The sequence below is a fragment of the Erithacus rubecula genome (genome assembly GCF_903797595.1).
Source record: "Erithacus rubecula genome assembly, chromosome: 13".
Taxonomy (NCBI): Eukaryota; Metazoa; Chordata; class Aves; order Passeriformes; family Muscicapidae; genus Erithacus; species Erithacus rubecula.
In genome coordinates this window covers 7454634-7477833 of record NC_136665.1, presented here as the reverse complement: position 1 = coordinate 7477833, position 23200 = coordinate 7454634, and the positions used below count along the sequence as shown (strand labels likewise).

Below are 23200 nucleotides of genomic sequence, written 5' to 3'. Positions count from 1 at the left end.
CTCTTTATTTGCAAGGAAATATAAATGAAAATCAAAATTTTAGTATAAAGATAAAGTTATAATAGGGTTTCAACTATAAAGATATTAAAAAATATCTTTCATTTAGTTATCTTTTTCCCTTCCCTCTAGCCTTTAATTTTTTCTCAATATGCCAACAACTAGGACAAGTAAAAGCACCAAATGAGCAATTTTAACTCCACCTCTTTTTCACTATCAGGTTTGTTGCCATTATCATTTCTTACTGAGCGTTATGTCACAGTGCTTCATTCCTGTTCATTTTCAAATTAGTCAAGTCACTGAAGTGTCATAAAGTGTTCCAAAATTATATTAAAAAAAAAAATTACAGGTAACTAAGACTGATCAAACAAACTTTCTATGAGTGAAATAACTAGAAGTCCAGGGAAAGCAGCAATACCTCAAGTGACAGCAGACTACATAAGGGTCTCAAAGGGATTATTTGTGTTTGGCTGTAAAATTAAAACAACTACAGAACAGTGCAGGAAACACTTCTCTGCCTGCCACCTTATGGGCTGTAAGATTTTTCCCATCTCAAGCATCATAATATTAAAAGTAAATGGATACATTTACCTCTGTCACAGACAGAAACTAAAAACAGCAGCATTGAATCAAAACCACAGCTCAGGGATTTAAAACTAATTCATGTCACAAATACTTCAAAATAAAGTATGAAGTTGCTGCCTGAAATTAAATCAGGTAGGGCAGCATTAGGAAGGAAATGGTTAACAGGAATATCCTGAAGTGATATAAGCCCAAGGTAAATAATGAACACTGGGGAGAAGGGGGGTGAAATGCTGCTTGCAAGGTTTTCCATCAGTAAGTAGATGACAAAAGGTTATATAATTGGTTTAGTACTTTCAGTTTTCCATTTATCTTATGTATCTGACAGAACAAAAATAGGACAATCTATGATAGGATAATTGCATACTGAAGGGTAATTCAAACAGGGAATGAATATGATAAAAATCACACTGAACCAACTAATCACTATGAAAAGCGATGAGACAGAAAGATAAAAATTCATCCAGAATATTAAGAGGGAGGAGGGAAAAGAGTTCACATGTGATTAGTAGCTTTAAATAAGTTCATATGTTTGAAAGCATCAAGCAGAACTACAAAAAAAAGACAAAACCCTGAGACCTATCCAAGCCATCCTACTTTTACATATCCAGGTCATTCTTCTTGGTCTTTTCTACAAATCAAACACTTCATGTACTATGAATTTCTGAATATTCTTCAGAGTGCTACATCTGCTGGTACCTGGATTTTGATGTTTACTTGATGATAATTTACTCAGTGGTGTAGGGTAAAAATTTGGGCTAATACTGGAACACATTTTCTGGGTCCATGGATTTGCAGCCTCACAATCATGTCCCTATTATTTCTAAGGCTGAGGTACATTTTCTAAGGTATTCTTCATTTAGTAGTTCCTCCAACATCACCACCAATATACCTGGCATATTACTCTGAATTCTACGTTTCAGTGCTCTTGCACAAGTTTCCATCAAAAGCTTATGTCAAAATTCAAGTATTTTAGAGACAAGATGATCCAGTATCAGGATGAAACAGAACTTGTAAGTGTACAGGAGTTTTCTAATTCCCATCTCACCTCCCTGTGACAAAAAATTAGTTGTGATGAACCAATGTGCAAAATCCACATTGTATGAAAGGATTTTGTACTTTTCAACATGCAAATTACTAAGCACTACCTACTACCAGAACAGGTCACTCATTACACCTCTAGCATCAAGAAGGAACAATCTGTATAACTATGCAAAAATTAAGAATTTAATTAGAAACTACACTAAATAGATAATTTTTTAAAAGAAGTAACCCTGTCCAAACCACATTTTTACTTCCTTTCCAAAGATGGAAGCCTTCCAAAGCAGGCTCTGGATTTCAGTCACTTTTTCTGGCACTAAAACCCATTCTCTCAAGATTACACGCATGATTTAACTTCACAGAACTTGGGCTTGTTTTTACTCGGAGCATGGTGGTCTGTATTGATCCTGTATTTTTTTCCTCCTCAGATAAAAGCACCATCTGTATGAAGAGACCAAACCTGTTCTAAACATTTGTTATGATGTCTAATTGAGACACAAACTGCTCTTCCCCACCAGCACTCCTCCCTGCTGGAATTCTATTCCCTCACCAGCCAAGTGTGCAGCTCGCTGGTCACTCCTTGCTCTAAACAAGTGCTGCTCAAGAATGTTTTGTTCACATTATCATCTCAGGGGAGCAGTTTTTTCTGCTAAGAAACAAGGAAAAGAATCCACCCCCTTCCCCAAGTCAATAATCTTCAGGCTTCTGGAAGCTGTTGCACACATATTAAAGTGTAGTTTTTCCTCTGAAAAACACACTGTAAAAATAGCATTGCGGGGTTCCATGTTTATTGTCTTTCTCTGCTTCCCTGCCAAGTGTGCTCAGTTTTACAAGCTGAAATATGTTTTACTTCACTGCCAGTCCTGAAAATTCAGCCTCTTAAACGTAGCCAAATTCTTTCCTCTCTTTTGCACCACAACAAATAATACAAGGCTGAAGGTGGAATTGTATCCTCAGCCACACAAAAGGAATCCCTGTCCTCGGGTGATACCTCCAGCTCTACAGTGCAGACATGAGAATCTTCAGCTCAATTGAGCAGCTGAGTCTGGCTGAAATAGAGCAGCTGATGTAAACAGCATCACCATAATGTCCTGTGAGTTTGCTGACAGGGGTGATGCCACAGGAGCTCCTGCTCCAGGCAGTCATCTCAATTTCTAGCAAAAACAATGCAAAAGGAAAACTACTGCAGGAAGATTGGTTACTCTTTAGAACACACGTTACAACAAACTCCTGTTTGATACAAAAAACATAAAATTCTAAACTTATTCTTGGTTTTATAGTAAGTCTAATAAACACCAAAGCTATTACAAAAGGAAGATGTGAATGGAGACAGAAAAAAAAAAAAACAACAACAACAACAAAAAAAAAAAGCACAAAAACTTACAGACATACTGAGAGCTGTTTAGTTATTCATGGTCATTAAGCTGCCTGAAGAGTGATTTAGTACTCACCACAATTAAAGTGTTTACCATCTGAAGTGTTTGCATGTTTTTCTGAACTAAAGGACAGTTATTGAACTCAGACATTTCCCTGCAACACTATTTTTGTAATAGTGAGCACTGAAATTAAGTCTGCTTCAGTTGGGCATTTTAAAATCTAACATTTTAACCATAGGCACTTGGGTTTTACTGCACACAGTTTTAAGTTCCAGACTCACACTGGAAATTGGTAGTCCTAATCTCGTTGCACATTCTTGCATTTATCTATTGATGGTATAAATAATTTAAATCTATTCTCTTGAACAGTGATCCTAAAATACTTCTGAATGCTTCAGCATTTCCACTTCAGCACCTTCAATTGCTAGTACAGCCTTCAGAGCAGAGTCTAAACTATATCTTTAGTTTTAAATCATAGAAGAAGTAGCAGATTGATCTGCTGCTTACCCGTACAGCTTCAGACTTCTTATGAAACATCTCTTCCATATTCTTTGCTAATTTTTTCACAAGCTGAAGGCCATCAATTTCTTCTATTGCAACATCCTTCTCATATTCTTTGTATTTCTGGAAGAAGAAAAGAAAAATAAGGAAAAGTTACTCATTGGGAACCAGCTGAAATTTTGACAGCTAATTATTCGTTTTATATTACACTTTTGCTGACATTCTTCATTTATTTGATGTTTATTTGCGTGACAGCAGGCTGCTTTGTGCCAAGATGCTGTCATGGGGAGAGAACAACTGGATTAGAACCAGAAGTCCATTTAAAAAATAATAAAAATATTTATCTCATGCGCTGTAGGAAAACGATAACTCCACAATGTTTAAATTACTCTTCCCCACAACTAAACAAGAGCCAAAAAAAGTAACAAAAAATCCTTGTATCTCCTCCAAAAATCAAGTAAAAAGAGTGATATGATTGGCAATCCCTAGAATCCTCCTCCTCAGCTGAACTTCCTGTAGATGCCTATTCCACAAGTTTTTTACAATGCTTACATTATGAGTACTTACACTACAAGCTTATCTAGACATGCTCAACTTTTCATGCAAAGAAAAGCCTAAACAAAGCACATGAATAAGAGCCTTCATCCAAACACAAACATCAAAGCTTCCTTTATCCAGTATGATGTGCTTTACCTCATTTCACAATGCAACTTTCAGAATGTCTAAGCACTAAAAAATATATTTTAAAAATTATCCTCTATTTTATGCATATCAATACATTTTTTTGTTCAACAGTGTATACAAGGAAGCTTTGTAAAAATTAATTATTAACAAGAATTTAATGTTGAGGACATTCTTCTTCCCCATGTTATTCCACTGCAGCCTGAACTCTAAGAATTGTTGGCTTCAAGTCTTGCTATTGTTTGCTTCTCTCTAAAGCATGTACTAATCAAATCTAACTAGTCACTTCCCATCACCAAACCCTTCACCTGACCACAAAGCTGCACCTGCATGGCACAGTGAGGGAGAAGGAAGGCACACCTGCCTCCTGCCAAAGAGCCCTGCATGCCAAAAACATCTCCCAAATCTCCACTGCAGATTCTTGGGATAACCTATGGTATTTGTGTGAATAAAATGATGTTTCTTATAGAACTCCAGAAAGACAACGGAGAATAAGGTGGTTCAAAGCACCTGGATTAATATTAAAATGTTCAAAACAGTGAATAAGTCAGGAGCAGTTATGTCCTGGCTGGTGATGCAAGAAAGGACTCTTTTGTTAAGAGAACACCTGCACATGTTTTATCCATTTCCCCCAGAAAAACTAATTTCCAAGGTAGACTGACACTTTCTACTTCCTTTAAGTTTTACATTTCTCTATAAAAATTGTGTGAATGTTTTGATAATGAAGCAATATTCAATAAAACATAATTTGCAGACAATTTAAGAACAAAGTTTAAAAAAACAAAGTTGTCAGTAAATATTTAGGGCAATTTTTAAAACATATGTAATTTCAGCAATAATTTCATTTTTCCACAATATTACCTGTCATGAATCTCTAGTCTGAGACCTTAATTGCAATCTAGCAACCTAAGTAACCTCAAACAAGCCCCTTGCATTTTTCTCCCTCGAGGCAAGCAAGGAGATTTGGGTTTTTCCCCTCTTTGATCTGCACTTAGATACCATCAACAGAGTTCTGATTTAAATCCTTGAAATCCATTTATGCCATTACTAGAGATAAAAGCAATTTTTCTAAAATAGAAAAATAGACTTTTTTTTTCATTCACTGTAGGAAATGCAAGAACACAGTAGACAAGGGAGGTAAATGCTATTGTAACAAATACCATGATAAAATGCAGTAAATGATCAGCAAACAATGATCATTTGAAAACAGTGCCAGTTAATTAATGATGTCAATGTCTGTCCACATCCCACAGGATTAGAAGCTTTGGAGAATTTAGGACAAATCAAGCACAAATTTGAATCACTTATTTCCAGCTGCACAGATGATGTTCAACACATCACCTCCTGATAAAAATGTTTCCTTTCGACTCGACCTTTGAGTTTTTAGAACATATTCTAAAATGCATCACTTGAAGAGACAGCTTTCAGGTCATCAGATTTATTGATTTAAGCTTTGCCATCGAGTGAAGAAAGCCAGGCAATTATTCACTGCAGTTGCCTGAAAACTCAATGGTACTGTTGAAATCCACAGCATTTTCTAGGCACACAGAATCTTACCACATGGTCTGTTAGGCTCTTGTGAAAGCATATTAAAAAGCCACACTTCTCAATGTTGAGTAACTGGTGCTTTTGAAAACTAAAAATAACTTGCACTCAAAATAGAGTGAATGATTTCTTAACTGGTAATTTATGATCTTATAATTATGCCAGTTCATAGTAAATAAACACATTTTTTTCATAACTCAAATTCCAAAGTTCCTACACAAAATAATAAATTGGAAGAAAATGAAGATATTATATCAGATGTATTTGAAAAGATCCCACATCTTGCATCGTGCTAGTCTACTCAATTACTGGAAACCTTCAAGAACATTTGCAACAAAACCAGGAGAGCTTACTTGGTCTGCAAGACCCTGGAAGCCAAGAGGTTTATGAAATGTGTATTTCATATTCAGACTTCCATTGCCATAAAAAAGCACCTCTATCATTTTTCCAGTCATCATTGGAAGGTCCTAAAAGAGGAAAATTAAGTGATTTGAACAAACTTCCAGCTGTTTTTGCTGCCTCGTGCCTGGAGGGGAGAGGTGCCAGCCTGACCTGGGTGTGTGTGTGTGCCCCTGCTCCCAGTGCTCACCCTGCAGGATGCTGGCACTGAGATCCCATAAAGGACCTGACTTTGCAACAGCTATCAATGCAAGAAACCTGAATCACACAGTAAAAAAACACAAAACCACAATAAAACCACAACAAAGGCCATCATTAATACTGCATTCTCTTCCTTCCACTGCAGACACTGTCTGACCTCCAGGACCTCATCCTTTCCCCATCACTGAATTTTTACACATTAAATTTGGGGTAACTTCAATAAATTAAAGCAGCAAAGACAGAGCTCCCTTTGAAATAAATTTGAATTTGTTTTTAAATGAAATTATTTTATTTTTATGTTGTCTTGAGAAAGCAGCATGACACTATTGCTCCAGTTAAACAAAAGGAGTGGTGAAAAAAACCCAAGATTTTGGGCCAGGTTTGCCTTTATAGTCCAGACTTGCCATTTTCCTTCCCTTTAAAAATAATGAAGTTGATTATAAAGTTGCTGTTTTATTTAAAAAACAAAAAAAAAAAAAACAAAAAAAAAACAAAACAAAACAAAAAAAACCAAAAACAAAAACAAAAAAAAAACACAAAAAAAAAACCTCAAACCTTTTTTTTTTCAATATTCCCTAATTTTATTTTATTAAGAGATACTGATAATTCTCATCATTTGTAGAGTAAGCAATAATACGTGTGTATCATAATAAAAGGAGAGAAAATAGCTGCAACTTTGCTATAAACAACTGACTTGCTTAAAAAAGAGTATGAAATATTAGAGTCACAGTTGGAAATTTCTTCTGATAATTGAATTTCCAATTGTCTAGAAGATGAAGCAGATACAACTTCTGATTTGCTGCTGATTTTGCTTGAAATGCTGATTCTGTCTGCTTGCAAAAATCAGCATTTGGTAAGAAATTCTCTAAAGAGACAAGAACATTTATCATTTGAGAAAGCCCACAAAAAATACATTATTTCTTCAGTATCTGTTTTGCCAGATCATTTCACATAAGCACCAGGGAAGGACAGACAGTATTTCACTGTCAGAACCCTTAATGCTTTTTATGTTTCTCACTGGTTTAGGTGTGGGAGTTTTTTCTTGCTAAATGATCACCTAGAAATAACAAACCAAAAAACAATCTGTACAAAACTCAGATCAGATGTGTTTAATGCAACCTAAATATTTGGCACTGAAAGAACAATACAAACACACACAAATCAAAAAGTTCTAGCAAAAAAATTCCAAAGAACCCCACAAATAGTAAAACAAAGCCAAACCACACCAAAACCCACAGAGTTTGAATGACCAAGGCAGGAAAAGAAGCCCACTCTTGAAGCAAGACTGTTGGCTACAGCTTGAATTTTTACTCCTTGTTTTTATTCTAAAGAGAAAAATGGTCTTTGTGTTCCTATTTGTATCTACTTCTATCAAGTCTTATCAAAATCAAGATATTCATCTTTGTTCTGTGTACAAAAATATTGCAAGTTACTTACACGTGTGCACACCGTCCATAGTCTGAGTCTTTCAAAAGAGCTCTGGTTGCTTTGTACATCTGCAGAACACTACACCCATTTATGATGAAAATTCTTCCCACTCCCTGGGAATTTCAGAGCCAGTAAATACCACTACCATCCTGATTAAAGAAAGGAATTCAACAGGAATCTTGTAATAATACTTTAAAAGTCATCTCTCTGTGTTGCAGATTTGGAACTGTTATTTGCCTCTGAGGTGTATTTGTAGCTCTATTGCACACACTTCACAAATGTTGCTGGCTGAGAGATTTTGTGACAGGCATGTAAAAACTATATGTGCATATATACATTTTATGTTTTATAATGAAAAAGCAGAACCAGCATGCAAATGGCAGATCAAATATCCAATCCATCCGTTGTTTCCATGAAAAAATTAAAAGTGTGTTTACTTCATGCCATTTTCAAAAAACCACTTTCAGATGTTCAAGCTTCAACATTGTGAATGCAAATTGAGATTGCAGAAACATACACTTTTGATTAAATCACCAACTTTTGATTTCAATTAATATCTCTGGCCCAGCAGAAAGGCTGTGCTATGCAATGGTTGAGCTGTTCACTCCCTCTGCCATGCAAGTCCTAAGAGTGACTCCCTTCAGAGAGCCAGTGCTGGACTGAAGGGCCACAGGAGTTAATAAACTTATTAGAATTATTTTGATTCTGTATTTGGGACATTCCAACAATCAGACCTAATTAATGAGACTGAAAGGCTGCAAAAGCTCATAACTGATACCAGTTGCAGCTCTTAAAGCAGTTTTTTAGTTATAGAGTCAAAAGTTATGCCACAGTTCTGACCATATTCTTTACCCCTAAATGCATTAATTTATCATTTAAGTTGACTTTCCTAACTCAAGTAGGCTTGAATTTTTATGTCAAGTTCTTTTAAATTGTAGGGATCAGAAGGTTGGTAATAAACTACTTTCCTATGCATAAAGAAATTAATTTTTCTTTCAATAATCTATTCTTCATTACAATCTAACATTAAGCTCCTTCATTTTTCTATGCTCCTCTTAATGTATAAGAATTTTTACATATATTTTAAACACAAATGCACTAAATTTTTTATATGTCATTCATTCAAGGTCTTTTAAAAACACCTCTTCCTCTTTGCACTTTATATAGGTTTTGATTTTGTGGGTTTGTTAAATTATAGAACCCAAAACCTGCCATATATATGGAGCAGACTCAAAATTTCTTTTTAGTTGTTGCCTTACCCCATTAACAGTTTTGCTGAAATTTAAAAACACTACACACAGAGCAGGGACTAGAGCAAAACATGGCTTTGGGCTTTTAAATCAAAACAAATATAAATTACTCTTTATCTGGGAAGTCTATCACAGCATTTTATAAGACAATATCCATGTTTCAAACTGATGGGACTAAACCAGGGACAGCTCAAATGTTATGTGGCACGAGCCCTTGCAGTGCTCTACCATATAGCACAGATCCATTCTGCATGTGGGAGATGGCACAGCAGTTCCCAACAGAAGATTTAAAATTATCCAGCACAGCTTCTGAATGCCTCATTAGAGCTGAGGGGTCACTAACCATGTATGCACTGCTGGAATAAACCTGACTGGAAGCCAAATGAAAAACCTTCCCCAGCATCACATGTGCATGTGAGTGGGAGTCTGAGCTTTCCCACTGAGCAGAAGGGTACTCAGATGGCACAGGCACAGCAGAGATACCAAATACAGATGGTGCACTCCTCCAACAGACTCATCTCTGAATCTCTGATTCACACAAGATTCTGTATTCTCCCCTTATCACACTGACCCCATGGTGGGGTGGTTTTTTAGAGTGACACTGTTATGCTGCTATCTGGTCCTCCTGACTCTAAAATGTATTCATTCAGTGGAGCAACTTTAACTAAATAAGCAACTACGTTTTGTTTGGGGTTTTTTTTAAATTTTGTTGTTGAACAAAATTATTTTAGTTCAGATTTGGTATAATGTTTTTTTATCCACAGCCTTTTAAAGAGTTTATAAAGCATGTATCTATCAAAATCCCTATGTGGTAGAGAATATTGGGCTTTCCTTAAATTCAGTGATGTGCCCAATATCACACAACAGTTCAGAACTACAAAGAGAACAAGCTCTCTTGGTTGTTCTTCCAATGCCCTGCTAAATAAGCCATAATCAACTTTGTTAACTTCCTCTTGATCTGCATGGCAAGATGAGTCACAACAGCACACTTCTCCTCACCTTGACATCAGAGAACTCTTTAGTAATTGAGAGTTTGTGTTACACCACATTACACATTCCTATTAACCTTTCCTGAACCTCTTTGTGTTGATGAAATCCACCAGCAATGCCCAGTGTGATGGCACACTCATTTTCTGCAGAGAAATTCTCACTCACTTCATCAAATGACCTCCAGGAGCTCTGGATTAGCCCGCCACATTTGACTCTTGTACACACTGGTGTCTGAGGAACTCCTGTTGCCTCAAAGTCCAGTTTGATTACTTCACAACACACAATATTGGAGTATTTTTTGCATACTAACTTACTGTGATTAGCTACTCAATCCTGTACCTGGTATATTATAGCCAAAGATCAGCTATCCTGGGAAATTTGTTATCATCAGCAGAATTTATGAGGATAGTTACTGCTTTCCTTGCAAAATAATTTACTCATTGAAATCACTGCAAGGGCACTATACCCCCCAGCATATTTAATCTTTACAAAGATATTTATTTCTGACTTATTTTTACCTCATGGCTATATATGTAAATGCTACAAAACCAAATCCATTAAAGCATTAAGTTGAATAATCATCAAAACCAAGCAGCCCAACTCCTGATTTAGCAACATTCCTCTGCCCCATCTGGGAAATGCTACACAAGGTGTGCCTCCTTGAACCTTTCACAACTAGATATGTTTTTATCTATCTAGATATAAACATACATAGCATCTATAGAACTGAGAATACCAGGTAAACAGCATTAACTGGAAGAGTCTTCAATACAAGCACGGTTAAAACAGCTGAGCTAGTGGAGGAAGATAAAAGCTGCTCCACCATAAAGTACTTCTCATCACAAATAAAATTTTAGAAAAGCAGTCACATTGGTGATGCATAAATTATAACATCTAATAAATAAAAAGATAAGGAAACACACTCCAGGATGTTCACCAGGAGGTTCAAATGCTTGCTCTCAGAGATTAATTCAGTATTTTAATTTTTATTTGAAGTAGCTAACAGGAAAAAAAAAAAATCACCACAAATAGGTGATCCAAATAACTAGCTAGGGAATCTAATTCCAAGAAAACAGAAATTGAAAATACATTCCTATCTTTCCCTTTAACAAATTTGCTTTGGTCAGTGCTAACAGAGTAACAAGTGTCTGGGGAGGTTTGTCTGCCTGCAGCCTCCAGAGCCCCATGGCAGAGGCCAAGGGCACTTGGGACTCCTTTTACAGGAGGGTCACCTCACCAGCTTTGCTGAAAATGAATTTAATCATAATTGAGAATAGCTGTAAAAGCAAACTATTGTCTTGCAAATTCTTTCAGACATCTGAAACATCTGCACAGGCCAGCAAGGATGTTTCAAGAGCCAGTTAACAAAGGCTATTAAAAGCTGCTTTGGAAATATATTTCACAGAAGCTGTCTACACAATTACCCACACTTTTATTCTATTTTAGAAAAAGAACATAAAGCCCTCATTTAAACTGAAAAAGAACATTCTGGAACTGCCCTGGAGACTCCTTTTTCCGTAAGGCTGCTCTTGATACTCTTGAAAACTCACTACACTATTTCCCATGAACTGATTTACATGAGGAACAAAACACCTATCATATAAATCTGCAGAATTAAACATGATCCAGAGGTCATGTTCAGCCAAGGCAAAGCCCTCACTACATTTCAGGTGAAAGTAAGTGTATTAAAAGCACGTACAACTAATCTGTTCCTCACAAGACAATGAAGCAATTCTGGGAATTCAATCCTTTCACCCTGGACATTTACTTGAGGACACTGAAAATCCAGCAGTAGGCAACCTGACAAGTCACTACCATTACCAGTTCTCAGCATTGATGAGATACTACATTTTCTTCTGCACACAAAGCTGCATTAGTCTTCTCCAAAAGCCTCTATAGTTGCTGGAAACAAGAACAGCCAAAAGAGACATCTTATTTTGTGCTATAAGGTCACAAGATACAACCACAAACTAATTTTTTCAATCAGACATTCTGGGAATAGTTTTTTCCCTCTTTACACTGCTCTTATCACTGAATGTTTCTTTCTTTATTGCTCCCCCCTCAACCTCTGCCTGCCTTACACCCAGCTCTTGTACAGGGTTTTGCTATTTCTATCGACTTTTATTAGACAGCACTTATTTTCCATCTAAGAAAAATTACATAGTTCTCTTCCCACCCTTCATGCTGCCCCTAAATGAGCAATAAAATAAAATGAGCAGCCAAGAAAACTTGAAATAAAGGGGAATGTATGCAAGGAAAAAAAAAAAAAAGTGTGTGTGTTCCAAGACAAACCTTTGCTTAGCAATATCCATGCCTTTTGAGAAGGTCCAAAAGCTTTTAAGAATTGCTAATGGGTTTTGTTCCTCAGAAGAAGAAACACAATCTCCTCAGGACACAAATAATGTTTTGCAATGTTCTCCATCATGAACATTAGTCTGGTTGGATACCCTTAAACCATTGTGTGGTACCTTCAACATTAACTCTTAAATGTGCTCTATATTTCATTGTTTGTCACTCTGAAGGACATGGCATTGATTCCTGCTGCTCTAGCTCATCATTGCACTTTTCTGTACACACTTGATAAAAGTATTTATATTGATTTAGGGTTGCAGACAGGTGTCAGAACTCTACAGATCAAAGGGGACTTGTAATAACGAGAAAAAGCATAACATCTGAATACCTGAATTTGGGCACGCACATTTAGGCTCCAAATTCTTCATCTCGCCACTAAACATTAAAAATTATTATGTTTTAAAAAATCTGAACTCCCCTCAGCCACATCAAAGCCAGCAACATCAGTCTATCTCAGCATCTCTGAAAACCAGACCACCTGCCTGTGGTCTGAGTGCAGATGTCTTGAGAAAAATTCAGCAAGTTACCCATTAAAAAAAAATAAATGGAAACCTAACTATAGCATTTGGCATTGACTGGAAGTATGAAACCATTTGTGGTTTTGCCACACAAGCTAATGCTTTTCACTTCCATATGTGATTCCCAGCCACTATAAAACTTCACAAGAAGGAGTACAGGATGGACAGCCTTTCTGTATCCTTATGGAGAGCAGATATCCATGGTGATTCCCTTCAAAGCTTCACAAAACAAACTGGTGAACAAGCAAAGGGTTAAAGTTCAACTGCCAAACTATCCTTAATCCAATATTTAATAACTGCCTTTGGAAGGCTGGAATATGATCTCAACTAATGCCCTGTACAGCAGGACTTGTGCAGACCCTTTTCTCTTTGGACCATTTAGCTACAAGACACTTAGATTGGCATCTGGCTCTCAATATGTTTTTCCCCCAACAGAGTTTTTTTTCTTTCTCACATTTTTAAAAATGACACTTGAAACCTCATTAAGGAAAAGTCCTGTGCTATCAAAATCCCAGCCAGAGTTCTGTTTGTAGCTCTTTGTTTTCTTTTTTTTCTTTTCTTTGTTGTTTTGGTTTTATGAAAATTTAGTGAATAATCTAGATAATAGTAACCATTGTATCATATTATATCCACACTTAAGTATTTCCCAAACATCACTGTGAAGAGTAAATAAACCCTGAGCAATTTCAAATGTTGCAGAGAAGACTGAAGTACAGCAGTCCCAATCTCTGCCCTTATTTCCTCCAAAACAGAAAACTCAAGACATTTTTATTAAGGGTACATAGCTGCCTAACAATACCACCTTCATCAGAAGCTATCCTCCAAAATGAGCAAGATTCAGACCCTCTGCTCAAAAATTTGTGTAGTCTCATGCCTGTATTACAAACCTGTCTTTCTTTCCTCTCTCAAAAATCCCACAAAAGTAAACACAAAGTAAGTTGGTTACCAAGCTAGAGTAGGTTTATTTTTGTGTACCTACATATCAGTATCTGATCAGATAGGGAGCATTTCAACAAACCAGTTTAGTGCTGTTTTTCAAACTTTAAAAAAAATTGCCCAAATTAAATCTGAACCAAATCTATTTCAAGTTAAAATGCAGGACATGTTCTTCTTTCTATTACTCAGAGAGTTTTCTATGTTCAGTTAGCTGTAAAATACGTACACAAACATGGAGATGCTTATTCAGCTTTTTTCTGATTCTCAAAAGGAGAAGCAAGGGGCTTTTGCAATTTTGGAATTCATAACATTACCAACAGTTAATCTCACCAAAAAATGCAGATCACCTACAGCACCACAACAGATGATCACCCTATAATACAGAAATAAACCATCTAACTCAAGAGCCTGTAATAGACTGAACACACTAATAAATTTATCAGAAAAAGTCCAGAGCTTTGGCACTAGAAAGGACCCAACAACAGCTTTGTTTTGCTTGGTCAATAAACCATTATTAATGATAATGTATCTATGAATTAAAGATGCATCAATCTGCATAGCAGAGAATAGAAGCCATGAATAACAGCCAAATCAATACTATGAAGTTGAAAAGAATACAGTGTGCTCTCCTTCAGGCTAATGTAATTAATTTACTTTCACTCCCTCCACACAATAGAGGAAGTAAGTAGAAGAACACGGCAATCACATAAAAATTTTTAATTATAAAATGAACATATATTGTTATCTCAATATATCTTTTCTGTTCATATGTTTAGAGCTCTTTAAAAATATTACTTTATCTGCACATAGAGAAAGCAGCTTGTGTTTTTGGGAGCATATGCACATACTGGCTGATATTTTCAAGTACTGCAATTTGAAAGTTTGTTTCTTAAATAAAAGATCTTGCTCTGGTTGGGTTTTTAGTTAATATAAAATCACATTTCTGCAGCACAAATATTCTCCTAGTGAATGTACCTGTAGAAGTGTTATAAGCCGTGTGTGGTTCAATATCCCATAATGGAAAGCTTTATCACTGAAAACTACATTTGCTTGTGTTTTAGCTTAGTTTTTTTGATTCAACTGTTAATTAAATACTGCCCTTTCATTACAACTGAAAAAAAGACAAGGTTTAAATGACCAGCACCTAATAGAGGCATCCCTTTCCTAGGAGAAAAATATTTGGAGGTCCTGTTAATCCTATGGACTGTCTCTGGACCAGCAACCTTCTAGGAGAGGAAACAAGATAATGTTACTGGTTCTCTGGTTTTAATGAGGTTCTGTTGCTTTCTAAAGAACAGAATTTTAATATTCATTGTGTTAAAGTTCTTCTCAGTACTATTTTTGTACAAAGTAAACCTTAGGCTCCTATAATTAACAGTGCATTTTCACAGATGTGGAAATTAAGGTTTCCATTTTTAAAATATACTCTTCACGACAATGTTCAGAAAACTGCCATCAGCAGATTGTTACTATTTCATTGCCTAATAAAAATACACAATTTCCCTAAACCTCAGAACATCAGACAAAGGCACCACAATCACAGGTCACTGCGAGGCAACCAATTGATAAATTCCTCAGTGCACACCACAAAGCAATGACCTTGGTGAGCTGCATTCAGACCTCTAAGCAGAGTAATTAACATACACTGAAGTTAAAATCACAAGTGGTGCTATTAAAGCAGGCAGAACAAGTCAGCACATAAAGAAAACTGTGTGAATTAGTGTCTCAGTGGTCATCCCACATCCTTCCCAGGTTCTGCCAAACTGCTGCCCCCAAACACAGAAAGATGAGTTCTGAGTCTGAGCTGACCTTGGGCTTTTCACTGTGTAAAACACTCAAAGTGGGGTCACATCTCCATCTTGTGAGCTTTCTGAAAGTTTTGCTGTGAAACAACACAATGCAAATAATCAAGGGAAATGTACTCTCAATTTCCAACATCAAATTTTATACCACTAACCTACTGAAAATTATAACAATTATTTAGATCCTCTTCAAACTCTGCCCTGCATTATGAACACACTTATATTTACTTTCCCTTTTTCACAACAGCATAATTTATCCCTTATTATTACAAACACACAAAGACTAGTGTGCAGCAATAAAACACAACTGTGGCAAGTGGACATTGTGTTTGCATTTGGAGGCACAGCAGAGCCCGTGCTGCCTGCACAGCACTGCCAGAGGCACACATCTGTTTGTGCAGTTCTAGTTCAGTAGTTTAAGGAATGAAGTATCACCTCATTACAGAACTGCCATGTATGAGTGAATTTGTGGAGCTTGCCCTCCTCACAGTCAGACAGTTCTAATCTCCTTGCAAACCTCAGTGGCAGCACAGAGATGGAGTGTTAAGCTTATCAGGCCTCATCTGTACCATCACCTACTTAGTTAAACCCAGGTCATCCATTTCTCTGTCATTTCTTTGTTCCTGAGGTGCCTGAATGCATAATAGCCACTGGCAAAAGATGCAAGATATCTTTAAAGACTTCAATAGAACACCACCTACATTTTTTTTTTTTTAAACACAGACTAAAAACAATTCCCAAGGACCATTTTAATCAAGGGATGCACTACATGCATTTCTTCTTGCTCTAGAATTCTAACTGGTACTATCACCACACAACCTGCTTTTTATATTTTCTTTCAATGTTTGCACAGAAATTCCTGACTCTGAAAAAGCTTGTATTCCTATCACAGTGTCACAGCTGGGAAGGGCTCTGATAACTGAAAATCCCACAGCATAATAAAACCAGATTTATACTCAACCACTCTTTTTTGGGCACATCAAGAAATCAACAGTTTTGTTTCAGGGTCAAAATAAGGACTATTCTTTAGTGCCTTTAAAGAATTAATAAAAAAAAATAACCATTTGTTTTTGGTAACACAACCTTGCTTTCAAAATCATGGTACCTTATGAATTTTTATTTCAGGAATAAGGTGCAAAACTTTACAGGTGAGCAAGTGCACCCACAGGATATCTAAACCTCTGAGCTGGCTAAAATGCCCTCAGACCCAAGTCATGCTGCTGATTCAGGAGGCTCCTAATCCCCAGCTCAAAGAGATTCCTCCTCTTGCCCCCAGCAAAAGTGACTTTGCCTGGCAATCAGTTCATGTCTCACATAGGACACCAAAGCCACTGAACCCCAAAGACATTCAACAAATAGAAAAACCACATGAACCCATTTGGTTAACTATCTAAAAATCAGGGTTTAGAGGCCTCAAACTGTGAGAGAGGATAATTTTTTCAAAAGTCCTACCAGAAGCTCTGACAAGACAATATTTCTAAATAAAAGTGGAGTAGAAATTGAAGGAAACACAGAATATCTAAAGAGTATGCTAAGAATACCTGATTTCTGGTAAGCAGTACTAGAAATGAAAACATTCTTCAGCAAACTAACCTTTTATACTCCATGCTTCCCACTAAAAACTATCAGTTACCAGACTTACAGCCCTTTGATGACCCTGATAGGTGAGAAAATCTCTCTATACATTAGGATCTCATGCCAGAACAGACTGAGGATACTCAAACTGCCACCATGTCTTTTTAAAGAGCTAATCACTTCACCCTCAACAGTTTTCTCTCACAATTAGTGGTTACAGAAATCACCCATCCTCCATCCCCCTTCTGGGGAACCATTGACATCTCACTCAGAATAACAGCATGAGATTATTTTCTTCTCCCCATCTGATTCTGCTGACCCAGTGGGCAGGATTTCCTCTGGAAAAGAAAAGCCACATGGACAGAAGAGGCCCTTTTAAAAGTCTCTGGTTACTGTGGGATGACCAGAGGAGATGTGCCAAGGCACACAACAGCACAGCTGACAGGAAGATAATGTCCCAGTGCAACTGTTCTGGATATTTCACTGTTATTGCTTCTGTAATCCTCATCCCTTTGTTCCATTAATTAGCATGCAGTGGCTATAATCCTGTCCAGAAAGAGTCTTTGTTCCTAGATAATAACTGCACTAACAAGCAGAAACATTTCACAAATTTTATGACAACAAAAGAGTAAAGGTTATAATCAGCTGGCCATCTCTGGCTTTCCTTGGAATTCTTCCTTAATCCAAATTCCATATAATATCAGTTAACATCATATGAAAGGATCAATAAATTCAGAAAATACATACAATTCCATGACTATCAGAGCCTACCTTTTGCATATTTTCCATAAAAATGTAATGGTTCCCTTCTGGTGTAAGAAGGTGGAGGTGTGTTTAAAGGTTATCAATCTGGACCAGGAGAAAGGATAAAAAGGTTCTGGTTTGCTCAGTACACCGAGTCAGAACAAAGCACTTGCTAAATGACAATTGGGAAGACAACACGAATCTCCTGAGCACTGCAGCTGTCTTCCCTGCACTGCAGCAGCCTTCTGATAGAATTATTTTAACTTTTCTGTGTCTTCATTCCTTCATTCATAAAGCAAAATAAATTTGTGTTTCAGGAATAGTTTGATGTCAAAATTGTTATCATTCTTCAATATCCTTGTATAGATAAGATGTATAAACATTTAAAATACATTATTTGTTCATTCACTAAAATATTTACAAGATTTTTCTGGACTAAAGAGGACCAGGAATTAGCATACAGTGCAGAGCAAACTGAATAAGAACTAATAATATCCAAAAGTATTGTTACATTTATTTCCACCCCAAGTGGCATCTTAAAAAAACCAGATCATTGAAGCTGCATCTGAAAATTGAGTTCCCCTGAAAATATTTTGGCAAATAAAAGGCTCACTTGTTTCCTAAAGCAGCACAAATTAGACATATAATACTTCAGACTTCTTTAATGTTCCATTTCTTTCCCAATAATTGATAGCATCCATGATTACACTCCTAATTATTTGCTGTTCTTCCAGTTGCTGGTCCTGGCTTGTCACCCTTTTTCAGGGATGAACTGAAAACAATTCCCATATTATTGCAGATGGACTTTCACAAGTTGCATTAGAAAAAATCATTTTGCTTTATGATCTCCTAGACACGCAGCATGTAGTGATACATCATTTTTTTTGTCTTGAATACTATATTTTTAATTTCTTAAAGTAAGAGCTACAATATAAATCAAGTCTGATGTCAGCTGTCCCTCTACAGCGGCTTTAAATTTTAGAATATTGAACTGTCACTTTATTAATAATTCCTTCAGAATTCAGCTTCCATTTTATAAATATCTATTGAGAGAGAGAAGAAATATAAAAACTGTGCTTTGTAGTTCAAATATTGCCGAGATATTTGACACAATCTAGTGTCCAGAAACAGTTACAGTAAATACAATTATCCATAATATTAGTGGCAGAGGAAAGAAAAACTCAAAGAAAGCATAAAAAATCTTACTATTTAAGCTTAAACATGTTTTGAAATATCAGTTATTTTACCAACAAATACACCTTAATAATACTGAGACTTTGCAGAAGCAGTTTTTAAGTCCCCTGTTACTTGAGAATAAGTATGGAAAATTTAAGTCAAAGGGATTTTGGTTTTGCAGGAAAATTAGCATAAGTGAAATTTTGGGTTAAAATGAAAGCTACATGCTTAGAGAAAGGACAGTCTGGTGGTTGAGATATTAACCTTGGACTGGAAAGAACTGGGCTCAAGTCCCAGCTTTGCCACAGAGTTTTGCATAACCTTGAATTAGTCACTTAATTACTTGGTGCTTCTCTTCTCAAGTATTAAACACAGATAATAATATTTTTATGGTTAGATTCACCTTGTTCTCTGGAAAATTAGGAAGAAAACAAAAATCTGTGAAAAGCCCCAGCAGTTTAGCCTCAGGAACAATTTGTTTCAGGACTGAGTTTCTGTTCTGAAGTTTTGGCATCAGACTCAGTTTGCATTGTGTGATCCCAAACACCAAAAATCCTAGGAACTACAGTAAAAGAAGAATCAATAATAGAATTCCAGCAATAATATTTGTGTCATCTGTACTGTATCTTCAAAAAAGGCAAACCACACTGATTGTTAAAATAACACTAGCAAACTTCAAACCTAATACAAAAATACAAGTTATTTCGGTTTTTTAACACATTACTATAGTTTCAGCACTGTGTGATTATGCAAGTTTTTTAAAAATTGAAAGAATACAGAAATTTGATTAAAAGTTGAATCTGATGAAATAAAATGTACTTTTCATAATTAGATATATAAGAGAGACATATGCAGTCTAAGAGGCAACACTGTATGCAGCAAGAGCACTCAGTACCTGTTATTCTGAAGAACTGATACACTGAAATGAACATAAGAAAATCTTTGTTATTATCTTCCATGAAATGTATCTCCCATGAAATGCTCATGCACATAATCTGTTATTCAATTTCTAAAAAGTTATAATTTTCAGCCTATGATAATTATGTTTCATAAAGTATCACTTCATATCACTTAAAAATAAAAATAAGCATTTTCTGTATAAGTCCTCTATTTTTATTTTCCCCAAAAAACTCTAGAGTTGAACTGCATAAAAAATATTTTCCAAACTTTTATTTAAAAGCTGCACAACTCTACAAGAAATTAACTGCAGTTAAGCACAACACACTTATTTTCTCTTTAAATTCTATAAAAGCATACACATAGCAAAGACAAGGTCATAGATTTTTAAGCCTGACTGATGAGCAGCTCAGACTTTTAAACAAGACAAAAATAAAACCATCCTAAGTATGGCTGAGATGCCAGCTTGCAGTAGTTTGAAAATGAAAGGTTTTATTGCTCCTTTCCATAAGCTTGCAAGAAAGAGGGAACACGCTGGGAGCAGGAGAGATGTTCTCATTGAAAAAAATGGGGACACACTGCTTAAAATGGTAAAAGAAGGTGATGTTCATGTGTTGAGCAAGAAAAGAAAAATCTCATTAATTTGGAATTAAGGGCCTTGAAGAGGAATTAATTCTTCTGAGCTCCAGTGATGGAGCACCAGAAACCACCCAAGTTTCACATTTGAAGTTTATATCATGCTCAGAACTCCTCAGTAGAATTATGGGTCTCTAATTCACAGTTGTCACTATTTATTCTATACATTATGGTTCCCTGAATTTCATTTTCACAAAGCATGCAGTGACACACTCGTTACCCCTGGACCATTATGTATTGCATAAATCATCATTTCTTTTGTTCCAAAGCCGAGTGTGTAATCCACCCCAATGGAGAAACAACAAAATCTAACTGCATAAGCAATTTTCTTGATGTCAGGTTTCTCCAGTCCAAACATAATACAGAGAGTTCCACACAAACTATTTGCTTCTCCTTCAATTTCCCATTCAGAAATACAAAATGCCTGCACTCGGTTTCTTGGAAGTTTTAATAAACAAATCAAAAGGGGACAAAATATTCACATTGCCTACCAAATCACACCACAGTATTAACAGATCAAACTTTTTTATTAACTGCAGCAAAAACCTTTGTGTGAGGTACCAAAATAAAGTTAATGTTATTAAAATAGCTTAAAGAAACCGTGACTTTACTAACCTGTTTCATAATGCTAATGTGGGGGGAGATGGGAAGGGACCTGAAAAAAAGGCATTTAATTAGCCAAAAAAAACCTTCAGGTAGGAGTGGATGAATCTTTTTTTAGGGTTTTTTCCCCCATAAATCTGAGGGGAATTGCTTAATGCATTGTATGCAAGTGTCCTAAATAATTTTAAACTAAAAGAAATTTGCATACCGTACATGATACATTCCTGCAAACCCTCCTTCACCTACTTGATCAAACTGCCATCAGTGCAGCTCCTACATGTGCAAACAGTAATTACAGGAGGAGCAGTTGCAAGGAAAAGATTTTACACTTTAAAGCCTATGTAGATAGCATGAAATAAAAAGTCCACAACAGTTAAAGTAGTATGAAATATAATAATCTGTAATTCAAGCAGCAGCAAGAATCAGACTTATATACAATCCAAATGCAATGCAAGGAGCAGAATGCTACTGCAACCAAAGAAAGGCTGTGAGTGATCTGCATAAAGCCACAAACCTGCAGAGGTACTGCAGCAAACAGTATTTCACAGCACTTCACTGAGGGATAACAACAATGTTTAATAATACTTCTATTTGCTGAACCTTTAAAATTTAATTGACCCCATCTGAAGTTTTTACTTACTGTAGTTTATGAAAAAGGTGAGAGGTTTCAAAACACAGTTTTCCTATAAAATCCTGTAAGTAGAGGACAGTAATTCAACTTAACTGCTGTCATCAATTTCTATTAATCCAAAAATATACTGCTTTAAGAATCCTTCATTGAACTAAATATTTCACATTTGTGTCTATTTAATCAAAACATAAAAATCAGTTTTATTACTATTTTAAGAATTCATCCAACAATTATAAATCTGGAGAAAATCCTACTCTTTTTAGGGGCTGATACTGTATTTCCAATTGCTATAGAAGCTGCAGTCCTCTCGCTTGCAATTTTGTTTTTTAAGTCTGAAAGTGCACCAAACCCATCTTCTCATTGAAAAACCACTGAAAATACAGAATCTTTAATTTATAGCTTGAAATGTCAGACATCTGTATACAGAAATTCATATGTATTTACTCTGTGGAGTACTGATCCAGGTCCAGAGTGACTATACCATGACAATTTGCTTACCTGCTCTATAAATCTGCCACTGAAACTTTCTTGGTGGAAACAAATTCATGCACAAGTATAATGTCTGCTTTTAAAACCACAACAACCAGATTCCTTTCCACACACAGTTTTTTTTTATGTGTTTCCTCATCCTTCCAATGTAAGTTATCCATTTTGTGCACTAAATCTTTATGCCTTCCCACAAAAAAGGAGAAATGGTGAAGTTTTGAACTATTTTTAGAACTACAGATACATAATGCAGTGTATATATATGTCTGTATATATACATACACAAACCTGTTTCACTATTATTTTCAGGTCTGACACTAAGTCTAATAAAGAATTGAAAAAGATTTTCAACTTGTATAGAGCAGAATACTAAATTATGTGCATTACCTTCAGCTATCAACATATAAATCAATTCAGATTCAGGAATGTTCAATAGCAAACTGAGTCAGAAGGATAAGAATAAAAACATATAAAAAATAAAACCATATAAAATCTCAATATACTTCTGTGTAGAGCATTGTCATTCTATCCAGGCTGCAGGGGCTCACCCACATCCAAAGGAAGCCCTGACAGGGCTCCAAGCTGGGCTGCTGGGGAGGTGACAGGACAGCTTTGTCACCTTTGTCCCTGCTGTCCTGGTGGGTCAGAGCAAGGCAAGGAGCCTCAGCCCTGGGCTAGCAGAGCTCAGCCCAGCTGGTCACAGCTGCCCAGCAGCTCCACCTGCAGTGATGCCCCACCTGCTCTCTGCTCCTTTGCCCCTGACAAGTCATACAGTCCCTTAGCTCTGACTCAGGAAATCCAAGGAAATCCAAGCAGGGATTTTCTAGCATGAGGCAGAGGGTGTGTTCTGAGT

General features: G+C 36.2%; 1 protein-coding gene across 2 annotated transcripts in view; it reads right to left on the bottom strand.

The window, feature by feature from the left end:
- The window catches only part of CACNA2D3 (calcium voltage-gated channel auxiliary subunit alpha2delta 3), a 378091-nt gene that overhangs the window by 292354 nt on the left and 62537 nt on the right, over positions 1 to 23200 (bottom strand). For both annotated transcript variants that reach the window (XM_079316838.1, XM_079316837.1), the window contains exon 3: positions 3504 to 3620. In XM_079316838.1, the coding sequence (XP_079172964.1) occupies positions 3504 to 3620 (117 nt within the window). The remainder of the gene's footprint in view (positions 1 to 3503; positions 3621 to 23200) is intronic.